Source organism: Macaca nemestrina, chromosome 8 (genome assembly GCF_043159975.1).
Source record: "Macaca nemestrina isolate mMacNem1 chromosome 8, mMacNem.hap1, whole genome shotgun sequence".
Taxonomy (NCBI): domain Eukaryota; kingdom Metazoa; phylum Chordata; class Mammalia; order Primates; family Cercopithecidae; genus Macaca; species Macaca nemestrina.
This window is the reverse complement of record NC_092132.1, coordinates 33,111,403-33,129,474: the sequence shown is the minus strand read 5'-3', so window position 1 is coordinate 33,129,474 and position 18,072 is coordinate 33,111,403. Positions and strand designations below refer to the sequence as shown.

The window sequence follows — 18,072 nt, the reverse complement described above, 5'->3', positions numbered from 1 at the left end:
TAATAGAATGATTACATCTGGGGCAAAGGGTTTTTTTTTTTTTTTTTTTTAAACCAAATGAGTATAAAACATGTAAAGGACTAAAAGCAGTGTCTGTCAAGTAGTAAGTAAACAGCACTTCATTGTTAAAGTAGGTAATAGATCTACAATTCAAACACTAGATTTCTTAATCGAAAGCCTATGCTTTTCTATTTGCTAGAAAAGCGTTTACTAATACATAGAAACATAGCTAGAAAATTTAAAAATGTAATGAGAATAAATGGCCATATTAGTAACGTCATCTAATTATTGATCTAGTGTGTTTGTAAAAGGAACTGATTCAAACAATTTGATAACCAAACATAGCTTATGAAATAAGTTTAGCAAAGTGTATACTTACTTTGGCAATATGGTCTTTCATTTCTCCAACTCCAAGTACCATTAGGAAGACATTCGATGGAAGCAGGACCTAGTCCATGATAACCAGGGTCACAGCTGAAAACTACCTTCGTTTTGTATTCATAATGGGAGCCATTCACAATTCGCCATCTTCCATGTTCCAAGGTAAAGGAATTGATGCTTGGACATGTAACAACTATACAAAAACCAAAGGGTATAAGTGCTAACAAATCACTATATCTTAACATCTATGCCATTCTTTACATCTCCACTGCCTTAATTCGCTTACTATTGCATTATACAAAGTCCTCTAGCATTTGTTCTTTATTTTTTTTGCATGTTGATATTTTCCATTCCCCTAGCTATATGGTATTGCTGGAAGTTCTTGAACACACTCAATGGTTTCACAATTCAGTCTTGTACTTATTATTCTACCTACTTAGAATCCCAATTGTTGGCTTACCTCTACTCCCTTATTTCTTTATAACTTTAGAAAAGACTATATTTTGAGGAAATTTTTTTGATGAGAATGGCCTTTTTATGCAAGAGTCATGATATCAACTTTAGTTAATTCAAAACTTTTTCAAGGTAAGTAGAAGCCTTATTAGATACCTATTCTGAGAGTGCAAACAATTGAACAATCTTCAATTTAAATGAAATCACAGCTAAGTGGAAATGTTAGTACTAAATAGGAAAAAAATAATTGAAATATAGAGAAAATTCAATAATTTATTTAAATCAACATTTTCTATTTTTTTGCTACCAAATCTTTACCAGAATTAATGTCTTATCATTATGTAAACTTATTTACCTAGTGAAGTAATAGCGACAGCAATAGGAACTCTTCTAAGTGTAAGTAACCGGAAGAATATCAACAAAAGTTTAAAGTTATGGATAATTTCTGCAACATTATTTAACCTTATAAAAATCAGAGTGGAATATGTCAAAGTATCATTTTATTAACACAATCTTTAAAAATTTTTCTCAAGGGATCATGTACTGAAAACACATGTTGACTAAAGGATGACTTTTTACAAAATAAAACTTTATTGTATAAAATAAAAGTGCCTTTTTTGACATAAGTATTCTGAGGTTTCCAAAAATGATTGAAAAGTCCTTGTACTGTCTTCTAGTACCTCATGGTACAAGATAGCTTACTTAACTTTTATTTCTGTCTTAGACATCACATTTCAGTTTAGGGATTGGTTTTTATAATACATAAAATTTCAGATCATATAAAATACCAAACGAAGAACAAGTGATGAAATTCCCTTGACACACATACCAACACAGCGAGGGGTCTTGTTATGATTGCTCCATGTTCCATCTGATTGGCATACAGCTGTGGTAAGTTCCTTGGATGACAATCGATATCCATCATTACAAAAATAAGTAACTCGCGTTCCTACCAAGTAGTCTGTTGTTAGTATTCCTCCATTTGTTGGAGCTTTAGGAATCCCACAGGAAATTGCTAGAATAAATACACACATGCAAAATCATATAAACAGAAAAATGTTTAATTTATTAGGTAAGTCTGAACTGTAAAACATGCAAAACTAATGGGGATTTTTTTTTATACCTCTGAAACAATCTCAGAATATCTCAAAGAAATACTCTCTGAACCATAAATTTTGAATAAGTTATTCCAAACTCCTATTTAGTAATGCTTACAAATTGATGAATCCATACATTGTTAATGCTTTATTTCTTGGTTTCTTACTTAGTTTCTGGTTATCATGTGTATGGTTATCAGCATTCGTATGGATTATATGAGAACGCAAGTTAGGTAAAGAGTATCTCTAATGCAAGCCCATGACTGGACCATCATATAGGAAGTTTGATTAATTCAATTTGACAGATAAATATTAAATATTTTAAAGAGAGTGGCAACCAATATGCATCATCATTTTGGCCAGGAATAAAACAAATAGATTTATTTTACCTGAAAGCTGTCTATTTCTGTCTTAGGAACAGCCAAAATGTATGAGCTGGGGCACCATCCACAAAGTATCGTGTATATTGGATATGTTTAATAAATACAAGGCCAGGACTTACTGTCTTAAAAACCTAGTTAGGATCTTCCTGAATTTCACTGATGTGTCTTAGATGTCTTGATTTTTATCTACAATACATTTGATTTAGGTGAAAATTAGTTTTACTATGATGTAATAATAATGTAAAATTTTATATTCATTTAGTTTGTTGTATATAAGATATTTATACCTTATAACTTTAAAAGACTACAGAAAAATCCCCTAAAATTGATTTTTTTAACCATTTTTGCCCTATAAGTACACAATTGGCATTTACAAAAAGAAAAACCACATAATCTTTCAAATAATATATACATATCTTTCAAAGTATATATTTGGTAGCAATACCTCAATTAAAGTCAGATTTTCTTTCTTTCTTTTTCTTTTCTTTTTTTTTTTTTTTTTTGGAGACAGGGGTCTCAATCTGTCACCTGGCTGGAGTGCAATACTCATACCTCAGCACCCTAGTAGCTGGGACTACAGGTGTGTGCCACCATACCTAGCCAATTGTTTGTTTGAGACATGGTCCTACTCTTTTTCCCAGGCTGGAGTCGGTGGCGGGATCTTGGCTCACTGCAGCCTCTGCCTCCTGGGCTCAAGCAGTCCTCCTACCTTCAACCTCCTGAGTATCTAGGATCACAGGCACACACCACCAGGTCCAGCTAATATTTGTACTTTTTTTTTTTAATTAATTTATTATTATTATACTTTAAGTTGTAGGGTACATGTGCATAACGTGCAGGTTTGTTACATATGTATACTTGTGCCATGTTGGTGTGCTGCACCCATCAACTTGTCAGCACCCATCAACTCGTCATTTACATCAGGTATAACTCCCAATGCAATCCCTCCCCCCTCCCCCCTCCCCATGATAGGCCCTGGTGTGTGATGTTCCCCTTCCCGAGTCCAAGTGATCTCATTGTTCAGTTCCCACCTATGAGTGAGAACATGCGGTGTTTGGTTTTCTGTTCTTGTGATAGTTTGCTAAGAATGATGGTTTCCAGCTGCATCCATGTCCCTACAAAGGACACAAACTCATCCTTTTTGATGGCTGCATAGTATTCCATGGTGTATATGTGCCACATTTTCTTAATCCAATCTGTCACTGATGGACATTTGGGTTGATTCCAAGTCTTTGCTATTGTGAATAGTGCCGCAATAAACATACGTGTGCATGTGTCTTTATAGCAGCATAATTTATAATCCTTTGGGTATATACCCAGTAATGGGATTGCTGGGTCATATGGTACATCTAGTTCTAGATCCTTGAGGAATCGCCATACTGTTTTCCATAATGGTTGAACTAGTTTACAATCCCACCAACAGTGTAAAAGTGTTCCTATTTCTCCACATCCTCTCCAGCACCTGTTGTTTCCTGACTTTTTAATGATTGCCATTCTAACTGGTGTGAGATGGTATCTCATTGTGGTTTTGATTTGCATTTCTCTGATGGCCAGTGATGATGAGCATTTTTTCATGTGTCTGTTGGCTGTATGAATGTCTTCTTTTGAGAAATGTCTGTTTATATCCTTTGCCCACTTTTTGATGGGGTTGTTTGTTTTTTTCTTGTAAATGTGTTTCAGTTCTTTGTAGGTTCTGGATATTAGCCCTTTGTCAGATGAGTAGATTGCAAAAATTTTCTCCCATTCTGTAGGTTGCCTGTTCACTCTGATGGTAGTTTCTTTTGCTGTGCAGAAGCTCTTTAGTTTAATGAGATCCCATTTGTCAATTTTGGCTTTTGCTGCCGTTGCTTTTGGTGTTTTAGACATGAAGTCTTTGCCCATGCCTATGTCCTGAATGGTACTACCTAGGTTTTCCTCTAGGATTTTTATGGTATTAGGTCTAACATTTAAGTCTCTAATCCATCTTGAATTAATTTTCGTATAAGGAGTAAGGAAAGGATCCAGTTTCAGCTTTCTACTTATGGCTAGCCAATTTTCCGAGCACCATTTATTAAATAGGGAATCCTTTCCCCATTTCTTGTTTCTCTCAGGTTTGTCAAAGATCAGATGGCTGTAGATGTGTGGTATTGGTCTATATCTCTGTTTTGGTACCAGTACCAAATGACTCCATATGTAAATTTCAATGAAATTATAGCACTAATTCTACAAAGCAATTTCAAATTTCAGAAAGCATGGGGTATTTTTATTTTACAAGATAGTCAATTATTCTCACAAAATATTTCTTAAGAATTATATATGTGCCACATAGAGGTGTGTATGTTTATGTGTGCATATAAATATAAATAAAAGTAACCATTATGTAACTAAAATACAAAAGTTTAAAATTAAAAAAATAAAATTTGGAGCATTTTAATGGTTATTTAAAATATATATGATATAAGCTTATTTTATATTTTTAAATTCTATTATGAAATTTGAGATCAAAATTCTTTCCCAAACTAATTTTGGGAAATTAGTTAATACTAAGAAACTATAAATACTCCTGCTATTCATTAGTCGAAGGAAAGCAGTCGTTTTAATACGTTATTAAAATGTATCTATTCCGCATGAAGTAAATGCCTTCAGTGTTGACAACCCATTAAGGTAATGGTGCTTCCCAGAATTCTAGTAAGTGATTAATGTTTCCTTGCATCAACACAAGAAACAATAATTCTTTCATTTTGAATTTGTTTACATATGCCTTTGAAAGCTATCTTTTTATGAATTACAAATTGCACTCTAATAGGTAAAAGAAGCCATTTCAAGTGTCTGGTAATACCTATTCCTTAGTCAATTTTAACTTGCTAATGGTTGATATTAAATTTTAATTACCTATCTTACTTTTTTTGTTTTTTATAAATGACCACCAAAAAATAGCTAATAAGACTTCTTATTTATTAACCTAGAGTATCCTGCATTTTTTCATGTGAAAGTTCAAAGTTGCTATCTGTATATTTACATGATGAGTAGAGTTAAATAAAATACAAAATTATTTTTCATCTTGATAAAATAATGTAATGAATTAAGTATTTTAAAATTTTCAAAGTCCAATGACATTAACTTTTCTATGCAGCTGATGTTGAACTTGTCTTTATGACTATGGTTACCCTTAGGTAAGAGACTCAACTACTATTTAAAACAAGCCTTTTTTTTTGAGACCGAGTTTCGTTCTTGTTGCCCAAGCTGGAGTGCAATTGCAGTGTTGCAATCTCAGTTCACTGCAACCTCTGCCTCCTGGGTTGAAGTCATTCTCTGGCCTCAGCCTCCCATAAAAACAAGTCTTAATCAAAAACTCTAAAACATGCCATTTTTTGATTAACAAGCTTGTTATTCTTTTTGCGGCATGATATAATGCTGAGTGCCTCGATTTTTGACAAAATACAAAGAAAAATAAAAAACGTATCTCTGATATCTCTGTTGTGCTACCTGTACCACTGAAGAAAAAAATAACTAGTGGGTTACATTTTTCTTTTAAATTTGTTGCTGTGAGAGCAAATTTTGCATGCTAAGAGTGAAACTCAGTCTTCAGTGTACTTGCCCATTCTTATTCTCTATTACCTCTCTGTAGACTTCACATTAACTCAGTCTCCCTCTCTGTATGACAACAATTACTGTATGACAACAAAGTAACTGGAATGGAGGATGTATGAATAAAGTATGCATACACGGGGAAAAAGTCAAGGCATATAAGTTGAATAACAATAATGAAGAATTATAGAACAGTATGTATCTTTCCCTTGGAATGTATCATTCTGCGATGTTATGCCTTGTTTTTAGGAAAGGGTTCACAATAGGCTTCCGAATATTTCTATTCTCAGAAATGTTAGTGATCCATATAAAAAAGTTAAATGGTGCTAATCTCATATTAATGTTTTTGTTCATTTTGGCATAATATACTTCACCTTGACAGGCAGGAACCGGCGCATCCCATGCATGATACCCATAGGAAGACTTTCTGCACACAGCACTGCTTTTTCCAACAAGTCGGAATCCTCGATCACAGGCCCAACGGACCACACTGTTAAGCTGCCCACCTGTCTGACTGATAATATATCCATGAGGTGGGGATTCTGGTGTACTACAGTAGAAAGCTTTTCAAAAGAAAAAAATGCTGTTTAATTAATGACCCAGAAGTTATTACCCAAAGTGATAAATACCTATACAGTGACTAGTGCTTAAAAGTAGGTCAGTGGTCATCTATATAAATTTTAATTCATATGAACTTCATATTGTGCTCTATCCTCTTTTGAAAATAATCTACTGACATAACTTTTGGGAGACATAATTAACTCTGAGCTTTCTTCCAATTTATATTGTCACCTAAAACGTCTTCTGAATTGAAATGTATTTTCAAAACACCCTGGAGGTTCAAAAGCCCAACAAATATCTAAATGAATTTTGGAAACTGCATTTCCTGTCATTTGGGGGACCTAAATGCCACAGCCTTGGTAGCAATATTTTAGAGCATGTCGTTTACATGTCACTTCGAAGTTATATCCAGACACCTCTATCATGTTAGGTCATACATTTCATTTTGGTTGATGTCTAAAATAATACCCCACATTCCATAATCCTCTTTCCCAGTCTATTAAAGGGTTTCCAATCTGTCAAGAGCGTTTACATATTATGATAGAAATTGCCAATAAAATAAAAAAGTTTTTCATCTCCTGATGTTTGAAATGCCAACAGATAATGTCAAATAGCTTTTTCATATATATGTACTTTTGAGAATATTCAGCATAGCAGGTTCCATTTACCTTTTGAAACTTTAGTGAATTCATCTGAGAAAAATGGGGCTTTGGGGGTAAATAGTAAGAAACAAATTGGACTTAGGATATATATGTCATAACCTGTCATTTCTAAAGGCAAAAATACATATTCAATATGTCAAGCTGTTCTTGGGGGCTAAAAGTGATATTTGCATTATATTTATATCCAAGTTTGTCAGAAATAATAAGAACAAGGATTGGTCTATAACACGGTTAATCTAATGCTTATAATTGTTTAATTTGGGTAGTTTTATATTATGTATCATGAATTTAATGTGCTGACTTTTAAATGCCCTATTTGGGCAAAAGTTTAATAAAAAGACATTTACATTGTTCATATTACAGAAACATAAGCTCAATAATGAAAATTCTTCAAGATGACTGGTTATACCCTATATTTCTTTTCTTTTTCTTTTTCTTTTTTTCTTTTTTTTTTTTTTTGAGAAGTTTTGCTCTTGTTGCCAAGCTGGAGTCCAATGGCGCGATCTCAGCTCACTGCAACCCCCACCTCCTGGATTCAAGTGATTCTCCTGCCTCAACCTCCCTAGTAAGTGAGATTACAGGTGCCCACTACCACGCCTAGCTAATTTTTTGTATTTTTAGTAGAGAGGGGGTTTCACTATGTTGGCCAGGCTGGTCTCGAACTCCTGACCTCAGACAATCCACCTGCCTCAGTCTCCCAAAGTACTGGGATCACAGGCATGAGCCACCATGCCTGGTCACATTTCAATTTTTTAAAACACTTCTACTTTGATTGCATAATAAATTATTTTCAATGTAATAGAAACTTATTGTAGGATACAATTATGTACATAGTAGTAATAGGCTGTCAGTGACAAGTTATTCTAATATGTAAAATACAAATTATTAATAAATTAAAATCAAACTATCATCTCAGAGTTTTAAAATCAAGGGAATTGAACAGAATTATTCTATTCATACATTTTATATGTAGTTGTAAATTTGTATAAATGAGTAAAATTCAAGAGTATACTTTTTAGAACTGAAATTCAGAATTTATCTGTCTATGCCCAGAATCATAGTGTCAGAGTTGTTTATAAAACATTTATAAAAGCAATTTTCAGTTGTACTGATTACCAATGACACATGATTTGGGAGGCACTGTGTGAACACGGTATAGAAAGAGACAGCTGACTGATTCCGAGGGATTCTGCTATTGAGCACATATCCATGGCCTCTGACATGATTTAGAATGGTCTCTGACATGATTTAGAAGGGCAGTTAACAAAAGGAACATAACCTTCACATAATGGAGGACTATTTATGTACATTTACTCAACAAGAAATTCCTTATTGGTTCAGTATGAGTAGACCTTATAAACAGGAAGACATAGAAAAATCTATGTCACCTTGGTATTAAAAAGAATTTCCAGCCTACATCTTTCTAAATATTGTGCAAGGAAAAGCAGTAGTGACAAAACATTTCTGTTTTTTAAAAACTGAAGGCTTGTAAATGATGTGTTTGTTACCCTCTCTTTCAATATTTAAGATATTTTAACAAGTATCACAAATAGATGGATAAAAATTAAAACAAAGATTTTGACCACTGTTGTTTATCCTCTGTTTAAACCTGTAATTTAAAGGAGTTATTAAATAGTTCAGATAACACACAGCTGAGCAACACTATTAATATTTTTTGTCAGTTCAAGGAAAACAAACCTTTTTTTTAAGTATTAAAAATTGCAGTTTAATTTATAACTGACTTATATAAGTTATAAATATCCTAAATGCTTTTAATATTTTACAAAATCATATGAGGGATGTAGAATTATTATCATTACAATAGGAAATAGAGAGGTTACGTAAATTGTCCAATAACCATCAATGGAGGAGCTGTGATTTGAATTCATGACTGAGTAGTGTCTCTGCTCCTTAATCATAATCATACTGAAGATGCTAGTGAGATCTGTCCTGAAGTTAAAAGTTTTACATACCTATATATCTTATCCGAAATCCTTTTTTGTTATTGCCATGATCTGCTGACCACTGAAGAAATACTTCATGACCGTTGCTTGTTATATTAAAAGCAGATGAATAATCCCCACTGAGGGAAATAAGCACTGGACTTTGAATATTTGGTCCTTTGGGAAAATAATAAAACAATTTAGATAAAACTAATTATATTCTCATTCATCTTTAGTATTTTGTATCTTTAGAATAGTATTAAATGTGGTTAAATTGCTTCACCATCAATCTACCTCATTAACAATAACTGAAAGCATAAAATGTTTGTTTTAAGCATTTTAATTCTATAGCTAAACAATGTATAATTTGTATAATAATAATGGAGCTAACTATAATTTTCACATAGTATAGGAGGAAATTTAATGTTGATGCTTCTAAAAATATTTGTAAGATAAACTCACATAAGCAGCTGTTTATACTCAAAGTTTACATGTATAATTAGAACATTTGGACTTAATTGATGAATATCCAAAAAATATAACCCTTAGTTACCATCATACACCTGAAGAACATCAAATTCTTTTTCTGTCTGGAAGAATTCTACAAATATGGTGATATTATAACCCTTTTCCACTGAAATGCTCCATGCACACATTTGAAGATTTGGGTAACTGTCAGGATATCCAGGGCTCAATATGACTCCAGTAGAATCTAGCCGTAATTCATTGGCAGGACAGAGCACTGTCAAAGAAAAATGCCATTAAATAGTGCTAGGTTTTTAGAGCCTCAGTGAAAACTGTATTTTAGATACTGAGTATTCTGCTTTCATGTTCAATAGCTATAAGGATGATACGTTGAATTATTTGTTAGAAGAGACAAGCTGTATTAAACTTATGATTCAAAAGCTGGAGGAATGACCTAAAAATTTATAGTATTGATTTATTTTTTTATTACATGGAAGATGTACCGCTTTCTGGACATAAATAAATACATAAATAAAATATAAGCCATTTAATTCCTCATCTTTCTTCACATTTTTCCCAACCTTTCCTAATCTTATGTTCTCCCACCTCTGCCTGTCTTATCTATGTCTTTGCCTTACGTCTTTCTTTCCTTACTTTTTAACTGACTCTCTTCTCTCTTAAACCTTCTACTCACTCAGAGAAACTGCCCTCTCTCAAAGTATTCATTTCAGGTAAAGTCATTTCTGATATTAGGGATATATTTACCACGACGATTTAACAAAATTCTGGGTCACAGTTGCCTTTCAGCTCTTTACACCATCTCCAGGCCATAAATATAGCCCAAAGCACAAACTCATTTTACATAATAATAATCCCTCTGCTTTAACATCATATACATATATATACACATATATAAAAACACTTATAAAAACACAGAAAATGTGTTATATATTGACAAAACAACATAATTATGGTCTAACAGCCTGCAACATATAGCAAATTTTAGTTGTTGGCCTCAATTGCATTATGTATCAGACCAAAATTATGAACATCTACTTAAATTTGGATTTAGAATGAAGAGTATGACTAAGTTGATCCAGCCCTTTTTACTCAAATTATGCCATTTTAACCTCTTACAATTTTTTTTTTTGAAGTTCTGTGGTGTGAAAAGAGTATTGGAATTATTTAGTATGGTCCATTGTGCAAAAGTAAACCAATATGCACCAAACAGGATTTACTTCAATATAAGGAAGAACTTTCTATTTGTCAGAATAGCATAATGGCCATAGGAAAAATGTCTTATGAACATAATTGCTAACAAGTTTTAAACTTAGACTGCACTATCTGCTGAGTGTTCTTACTAAGAACATTTAGACAACTGAACGAATGGGTAAACTAGATAATTTTTGATGATTTGGTTAATAGAAATACATCCCATGCCATTTCCTAATTCAACCACTATACCTTAACTTTCATTTTGGAGTTAAATAGCATTGTTTCTCAAAATAATTAGAGCAACATTTTAAGAAGAATTCCTGCTTTTCCATGTTTATTTGAATGAGTTAGGACCAAAAACTACTAATGTAGTTTCTGGAAAATAATAAATAGATGAAGAACTTATATATTCATAGTGTTCAGGGTACAAGGACAATTAAATATTTTGAGTTATAAAGTCTCCAACAAATATAGGGGTAGAAAAGAGTAAGTTACATAGTGGATTATGGAAGCTTATGATTGCTCTGTTAACATGTTAATAACTTGAAAAGAAAAGACTACTTGAAAACTGGCCAGAACTAATACATGACTTTTTGAAAACTGACTATATAATAGAGTTTAAAATATAGTATAGATAAAGCTAAGAGTTATTTTCTACTTTTTTTGGATATTACTTCAGTTCCTTCCGCTTCAACCCAGGATTTTCCTTCATGGATATAATTTTGAGATTAAAAATATTGAATAACTGGCATCAGGTCATTTGTTCTCCACCTAAAAAGAGAACTCTGACATTGCTTTTCAAAAAATTTAAAAACACATAAAAAAGAAAAAGATAAACCTGAAGACTGGAAACCATATGGAATATATGAGTCAAAGACAAAAAAGTAGTAAATATGTGGCTACAACAGATTGAAATGAGTGGTATGATCCAATATACTTTACTACAAATACACAAATTAACATATTCTCACATTGTCTAACATATAGCAAGAAGCTTGACAGTCACCTAGAATAACAGTAAATATTTGTTGATTGTAACTATATGCTAAGACACTGTTAAACACCATTGGTACATTCTCTCTCTTATCACAACTTTAAAAATCTGTAGACTTTTTATCCCCATTGTAAATACGAGAAAACTGATGGCCAGAAAGTTTAAAGCGCTCAAAGTCTCCCAGATTCAGTTGGAGCCAATGTTTTTAAACCAGAAAATGGAAGCATCCATTAGATTTCATTTACAACAAACTCTACAGAAAATCATATTTGATATTATTTTCCATGTTTTAAGTGAGACACACAGAGCTACAGAGCATCTAAAGAAGAAGAGAGAACAAAAATGATACTGCTATGTTTTTAGGAAAAGACAAAAAATTTTTTTAATGGACTAAAAACGATGTAGATTAATTCTAGCCGATTCCAAATGACTGTCTTAGCAAGCTTGTGTAATAAACTCAACAAAGCAAAAATGTAAAGTCAACTTTTTGGCTTAAATGCCTGGTGAACTAATTAATAGAGAAACTCTACATAAACTCATTCTAAAAGATGATTTATTAACTTAATTGGCTAGTATCTGAAGTGTTATCAGGGACAAAAATTTACTCTGTTTTCTATATTCTCCACAGCACACAGAACAAGTTCAATTACTAATTTACAGGAGATTCCAATTTGGGGAATAAGACATTGAAAGTCTGAGAGACAAAAAAATTGTAAAATATCTAGCTTATCTGAATGTTATATTTACTTTAATTTTTATAAAATTTATTGAATTGGGATTCAGATATAAGAACAAGAGGCTTGCCCTCCAAGAGCTCACAATGTAGTTTTTATTGGGGTCAAGACAGAATGCAGTTATATAATTGGCTCATTGACATATCCCATGTCTGCTCAACTTTTTTTCCCATGTGTAAGCCCTCAAATGTTGAGCCTCTGTCTTCTCTATTTGTGTATCTAAATATCTGAATATGAAACCTACATAATTCTAAAGGTCTAGAGAGTAGCCTTACATGAAGGAAAAAGCTGAATGAATGACATCTAAATGTCTGGAATATATAAGTGATAGACTTCAGAATTCTCAACCAACTTCAAGATGTTCTAATAGCATTAAGACCATGAGAAATTCTCACACTGGCTCCCATTTATACCCTCAAACCTGCTTTTCTGCTTATCTTTTTGCTACCATCAAAGCCTCCTGTAATCTTTTTATCTTCTTGTAAGGCTTTCAATTATCATATGTTTAGAATAAAAATCAGAAGTTACTTTAGACTTGTGATAGCAGCTAAGATACTGCACAGGAAACAGATTTCCAGTATTCTCAGGAATTAATCCCAAAGAAGGAATTAATCCAAAAAAAGCTAGAAAGAATAATAAAATACAACTCAATTGTATTCAACTTAATCAACATTTATGATAATTGTGTGTTAGGCTCTGTTCTGGGCCTAGGGGCTACACAAATGAAGAGTAAATGTTTTTTGAACATCACAGCTTAGCACATCATTCAAGGTCTATCTTTGCCTTACTCTTTTAACGCAATGAATCCTTGAAGTCCATGCCCTGTTGTTTTTCACTTCTCTATCTTTGCATATGTATCTGCCACTTAGACCACCCTCTCTCTAGCTCTGTTCTACCAGAATAAGTCTCACTGTCATTTGGAATTGTATCTCATGACTCAGGCAACAATGCTTCCACCAAGCTTTCCCTGCCCCATAAGTGGCTAAAAATTATATGAATCTACAGCTTCCTGGTCTCTTTCCCTAAACACTGTACTGCTATCCCCTGTATGACTGCCATAGTACCTTTCCATGACACATCCACAGCAAGGGCCACTTAAAATTTATTTATTTTTTGTTACTTTGCTTGTTTATTTGCTTTTTTCCCTCAGATCCTCATTATATAACAGGTACTCAATAAAGTTTAATAAGTCTAGTGGTTAGATCGGAAGCTCTTTCTAAGTAAAAGCAATCAACATTGAAACCTTTATTTTAAGTGATTTCCCTTTCTCTCCACCTCCATTCCCACCCTGAAGAGCAAAATAATTGGAGTAAGTTGAACGGACTTCATGCTAAACCAGAAAAATTTACCCTTGAAAGAATCAAAGATGTTTAGAGTTAAATCTGATGAACAGTGGATTATTTCTAAATGAAATAGCACATATGAGTTATAAAACTTATAGCATTGCTTCCAGTTAAATATTTCTTATTTATATAAACAGATTTTTCTCAGTCTTACCTATATTAGTTAAACATAAAGCAAATATTTTAGAAATAGATAACCATAAGAACTATTGAATACCTTGACAAACTGGAGGTGCTCCATCCATCTGCAGTCGTTCTCCTAATCTGCACGTCAGAATTGCATTACCAACTAAAGTAAATCCTGGAAGACACTGATACCTAATAATATCACCTATTAAAAAAAAGAGGGGAGGTTTCATATAAGCAACAAGGTGATGATAAAAATAAATATTTCAATTGTAAGAGAATATTTTATCCTTTAGTTATTTTCAATCAGTATAAAAATGTTATTAGGTATAAGTAGGAGTTATATTCAAAATATTGAAAAACCAGTATATAATAGTCATTGATCAATGAGGACCGAAGGCAAAAGTGAACTGCCATTCCCTCTGTACTGGTGCATGCTGACTGGATATAAGCAATAGTCATAATGAAATAATTTAGTTGATATAGGTGAGATAGGCAACAAAAATACAGCAAGTAGTTAGAAGGCTGTCTATTTATTGCTTTTGTATCTGAATTAAAGTTACATCGGTCACTAATAGTTTCTTTGTGTGTTTCAACCAAAATCAATATAATAATAATAATGAATAATAAAAGTTTACTATGGCAACATTAAGATGTCTTCGTATATAATTTTTTTCAAACTGTGTGGCATTAATTATTTGGGTTGAACTTCCAACTCAGTTTTAAACCAACTTTATGATTAAACTGAGTAGAATCGACTAAGCATTTTCCAAGATATGAAAATGAAATATGACTTCTAATATGCCCTACAAACCATTCATTCTGCCAAGTCAGGCATAGGTCTGAATTCAAAGAACAAAGGTTAGAACTACAGTGTCAGAAGGCAGCAAAATAACAGTTTGGAAAGAACCATCAGAGTAAAGTTAACGGGTTCAAATTTTAATACGTTTTCTAATTGTACATTCCAGAAAAACAAAATTACTTTTTCTTCTCTAATATTCCCTTTCCTCTTTTCACTCCTCTCCCTTCTTAAAAATTCTAAATAATCTCTATCAACACAGGGAATGAGGATCTCAAGTCAGGCTATTACTATTCTTTATTTTGGCTTATTTTTAAGCAAATAGTTCTGCCAGCTGTATGTTTTCCTTGAAAATAATTTAACAGCCTTTACCTATTTCAAATTCATCATCTTCCGTCAACATTTCAGCATTGGGTACAGGTGGTGGAGGTTGGCACACCCTTAGTTGATAGGCTATAAAAATAAACAATGTGTTTATTCCTTTTTTGAGCAGCTACATGTATTCGCATATGCAAAAACACAAGAAAATTATCAAAGGTTGTTAAAAAGAATAAAAATAAATTACATAATTTATCAAGTTTCAATTACATCTTTATTTTTAAAAATATACTACAACATTACAAAATATTTTCCCATGGTAACAATGCTTACTTTTTATTCCTTATTTCTTACCCTTATTCTAGTCCTTCTTGTTATGTGGTTCAAAACACTTTGTTTTTTTCCTCCTTTGCATGATCACAATTTGGAATCATGTATTCATGTTTGCTTACTTGCTCAATGCCTATCTTTCCCAATACACATCACTGAATCCCCTGAACTTACCCTTAGCAAAGTGCATGGCATACAGCAATAATTGCAAACAAATACTCAGTGTTTACTTTATTCCAGGCAATATTATAAATACTTAACTCAATCCTCGCAAAAAAAAAAAAAAAAAAAAATTCTTATTTAATTTATGTTACTATTTCTTAATTGCCCCCATTCTTTAAAAAAGAAAACTGTTAAAGAGAGTTAAAAGTTTTCCCAAATCACATAGCTATAACATGACAGAGCTGAGGTTTGAACCTAGGTAGCCTGGCTCCAGAGCCTTGTCTCACCATGCTACTTTAATATAATTATAAGATGTCTGTTTGTCAAACGTCATGTTTCTAATTATTATATCATTTGAACGGGTCATCCTATTGGATTACATTGGCATTTGTAATCCAATTTGTAATTGAAAGGCCACCATGACAAAGTCTCTATGAATCCAAGCTTCATGCCTACTATCCCCACATGATATCTAAAATCTACAACAAAATCCTTTGCTTGATTGAAGTCTTTTTTTATCTTAAAGTCTTCCAAAAATGTACTATACTCATATTCATTCAGGAAACATGTTTTATACTATTATAACATCTGAGGCAAATTGTTTTATATGCCTATTTTTACTACTTAAACTTAGAAGTTCTTTATGTACTCAATGTGCCGATAAAGAGAATGAGACTCAAAAGACACAGTAGCTTATACAAGACCACACAAATAGTATAGGACATAGACAAAAATTGAAGTGTATATCCTCTAATTTCAAAGTGCATTCAACACTACTCCTATTGCAAAAAAAAAAAAAAAAAAAAAAAAAAAAAGTATTATGTGAGCATTGAAGAGTATCAACTAGACCAGGTCAGGAAGATTCCTACAGTAGGAAAAGAATGAGATATACTTGAAAGAAGGAGTAAAATTTTTCCAGTTCTAAAGAGTAATCCTGAGGAGAAGAGCATTTCAGGTGGAGGATAAAACTTGAACAAAAACTTGGGCAAAGCATAAAATCATTAATTCATCATCATCCAACAAAAAGCTACTTATAAGAGATTAATTGGCTAATAAATGTTCAGGTTACTAAGGATAAATAAAAGAAAAACTTTTCAAAATGTAGATCTAGAGAGATGAACCAAAAAATAAATGTGTTTTAATTTTCTTCTGCAAATTGTTATCTGTCCCTTCAAACATCTTCCTTCCAGTAGTTTAGCCTGTTTATAAAAGCATTTGTTGTGCATGGATGTTAATTTGCAAGTAAAACACCACTGTACAGAAGAGTTACTGCTAAAGAAGAAAGACTTGCTGGGAAAGAACTCCATAGCATAAAGTATAACCCAGATTTTTGATAAAATGTTTGGTGGATAGTAATTAGGAATTTTGAAAATTGTTTTCCTGAACTTATTACTTAAAGGGGGTACAGTGATAAAGGTAAAAGGTAATTGTAAGAAATGCCAAAAATGTAAGAAAAAAGGGAGAAGACATGGGGAGCCCTACACAGAGAAATCTTTCTGAGACTATGCTTTAGAGAAGATTTTGACTGGTCTTATCATAGAATAGAGATCAACTCAGAAATTACAGAAATGTAGAGATGCTCATGTCTGTATTATTTTGCTTGTGCTTTCCTGTGAAGTTATTTTAATCTTCATGCTAATCCCAAATTGTTTTATTATTTTAAATAAGAAACATTTTTTATGTGGAATCCATGACTATTATCATCTGTGGAATATGCTGAGAATGACCTAGATAACTCAGTTGCAGGATTTAAAAGATCAAAGGTTGTAATTTTTTACTAAAGAAGACTATGATGCTCAGAGTTATTATGTTACTTTTCCAAGACCATGTGGGTGCTGTAAGCTAATGTCTTATTCTCTGTTCTTTCCTTTCACTGTCAGTTTTATAAAATGTATCCCTAAAAGTTAAGGGATCACTGTCAGCCCATGGAGGGTCTGAGGTATAATTTCCTTACCTCCCAACTCTATTTCAAGGAGAACAATTCTATTCTTATCAACTTTATAAATTTGAATTCTGAACAAACTTTCCTTTAAATAAACTTTCTACATTGTTACCTAAGTGATTCCCTTGATTCCTTTGGCTAAAATTCTGACTTTGTGTCTCAATTCCCAATTCTATATTGCCAGGCTAAAAATCTTTTGTGATCTCTTCACGCCTCCCTTTCCCACCCCTCACTGTTATTTTCTAATCACAGAACCCTTTTCGTGGCACATGTAAACACGACTTGTTCAAAGTGTGTTATTTTCCATTTATTTGCATACTTGTTGATTGGGTCCCTATGTAGACTTTCAGAGGCTATTTGTTTATCTACCTTTTTCACTATCCAGGAATTAGTTCTTGTCACTATACTTACAATTCAACTAATATTTGCTGATAACTGACAGAGTGTAGGTTTCTTCAGGAGGGAAACAAGCTCTCAACAGTCTTCCCTAGGATGACTCCCAACTTTAAAATTGCCAGTGGGGATGAAATAGAAACAACTGAGTGTCAGAGAATGCTACACATTGAAATATAGGCAAGATCTGGCTAAAATACTTTT

At 32.7% G+C, this 18,072-nt stretch overlaps 1 protein-coding gene across 6 annotated transcripts in view; it reads right to left on the bottom strand.

Moving 5' to 3' along the window:
- LOC105475960 (CUB and Sushi multiple domains 3) overlaps positions 1 to 18,072 on the bottom strand; it is a 1,218,758-nt gene that overhangs the window by 75,382 nt on the left and 1,125,304 nt on the right. For all 6 annotated transcript variants that reach the window (XM_011731490.2, XM_071067898.1, XM_071067897.1 and 3 more), the window contains 7 exons: positions 15,096 to 15,176; positions 14,016 to 14,129; positions 9,601 to 9,789; positions 9,078 to 9,224; positions 6,256 to 6,444; positions 1,664 to 1,849; positions 380 to 574 (listed from right to left, as the gene is read on the bottom strand). In XM_011731490.2, coding sequence (XP_011729792.2) covers positions 380 to 574; positions 1,664 to 1,849; positions 6,256 to 6,444; positions 9,078 to 9,224; positions 9,601 to 9,789; positions 14,016 to 14,129; positions 15,096 to 15,176 — 1,101 coding nt within the window. The remainder of the gene's footprint in view (positions 1 to 379; positions 575 to 1,663; positions 1,850 to 6,255; positions 6,445 to 9,077; positions 9,225 to 9,600; positions 9,790 to 14,015; positions 14,130 to 15,095; positions 15,177 to 18,072) is intronic.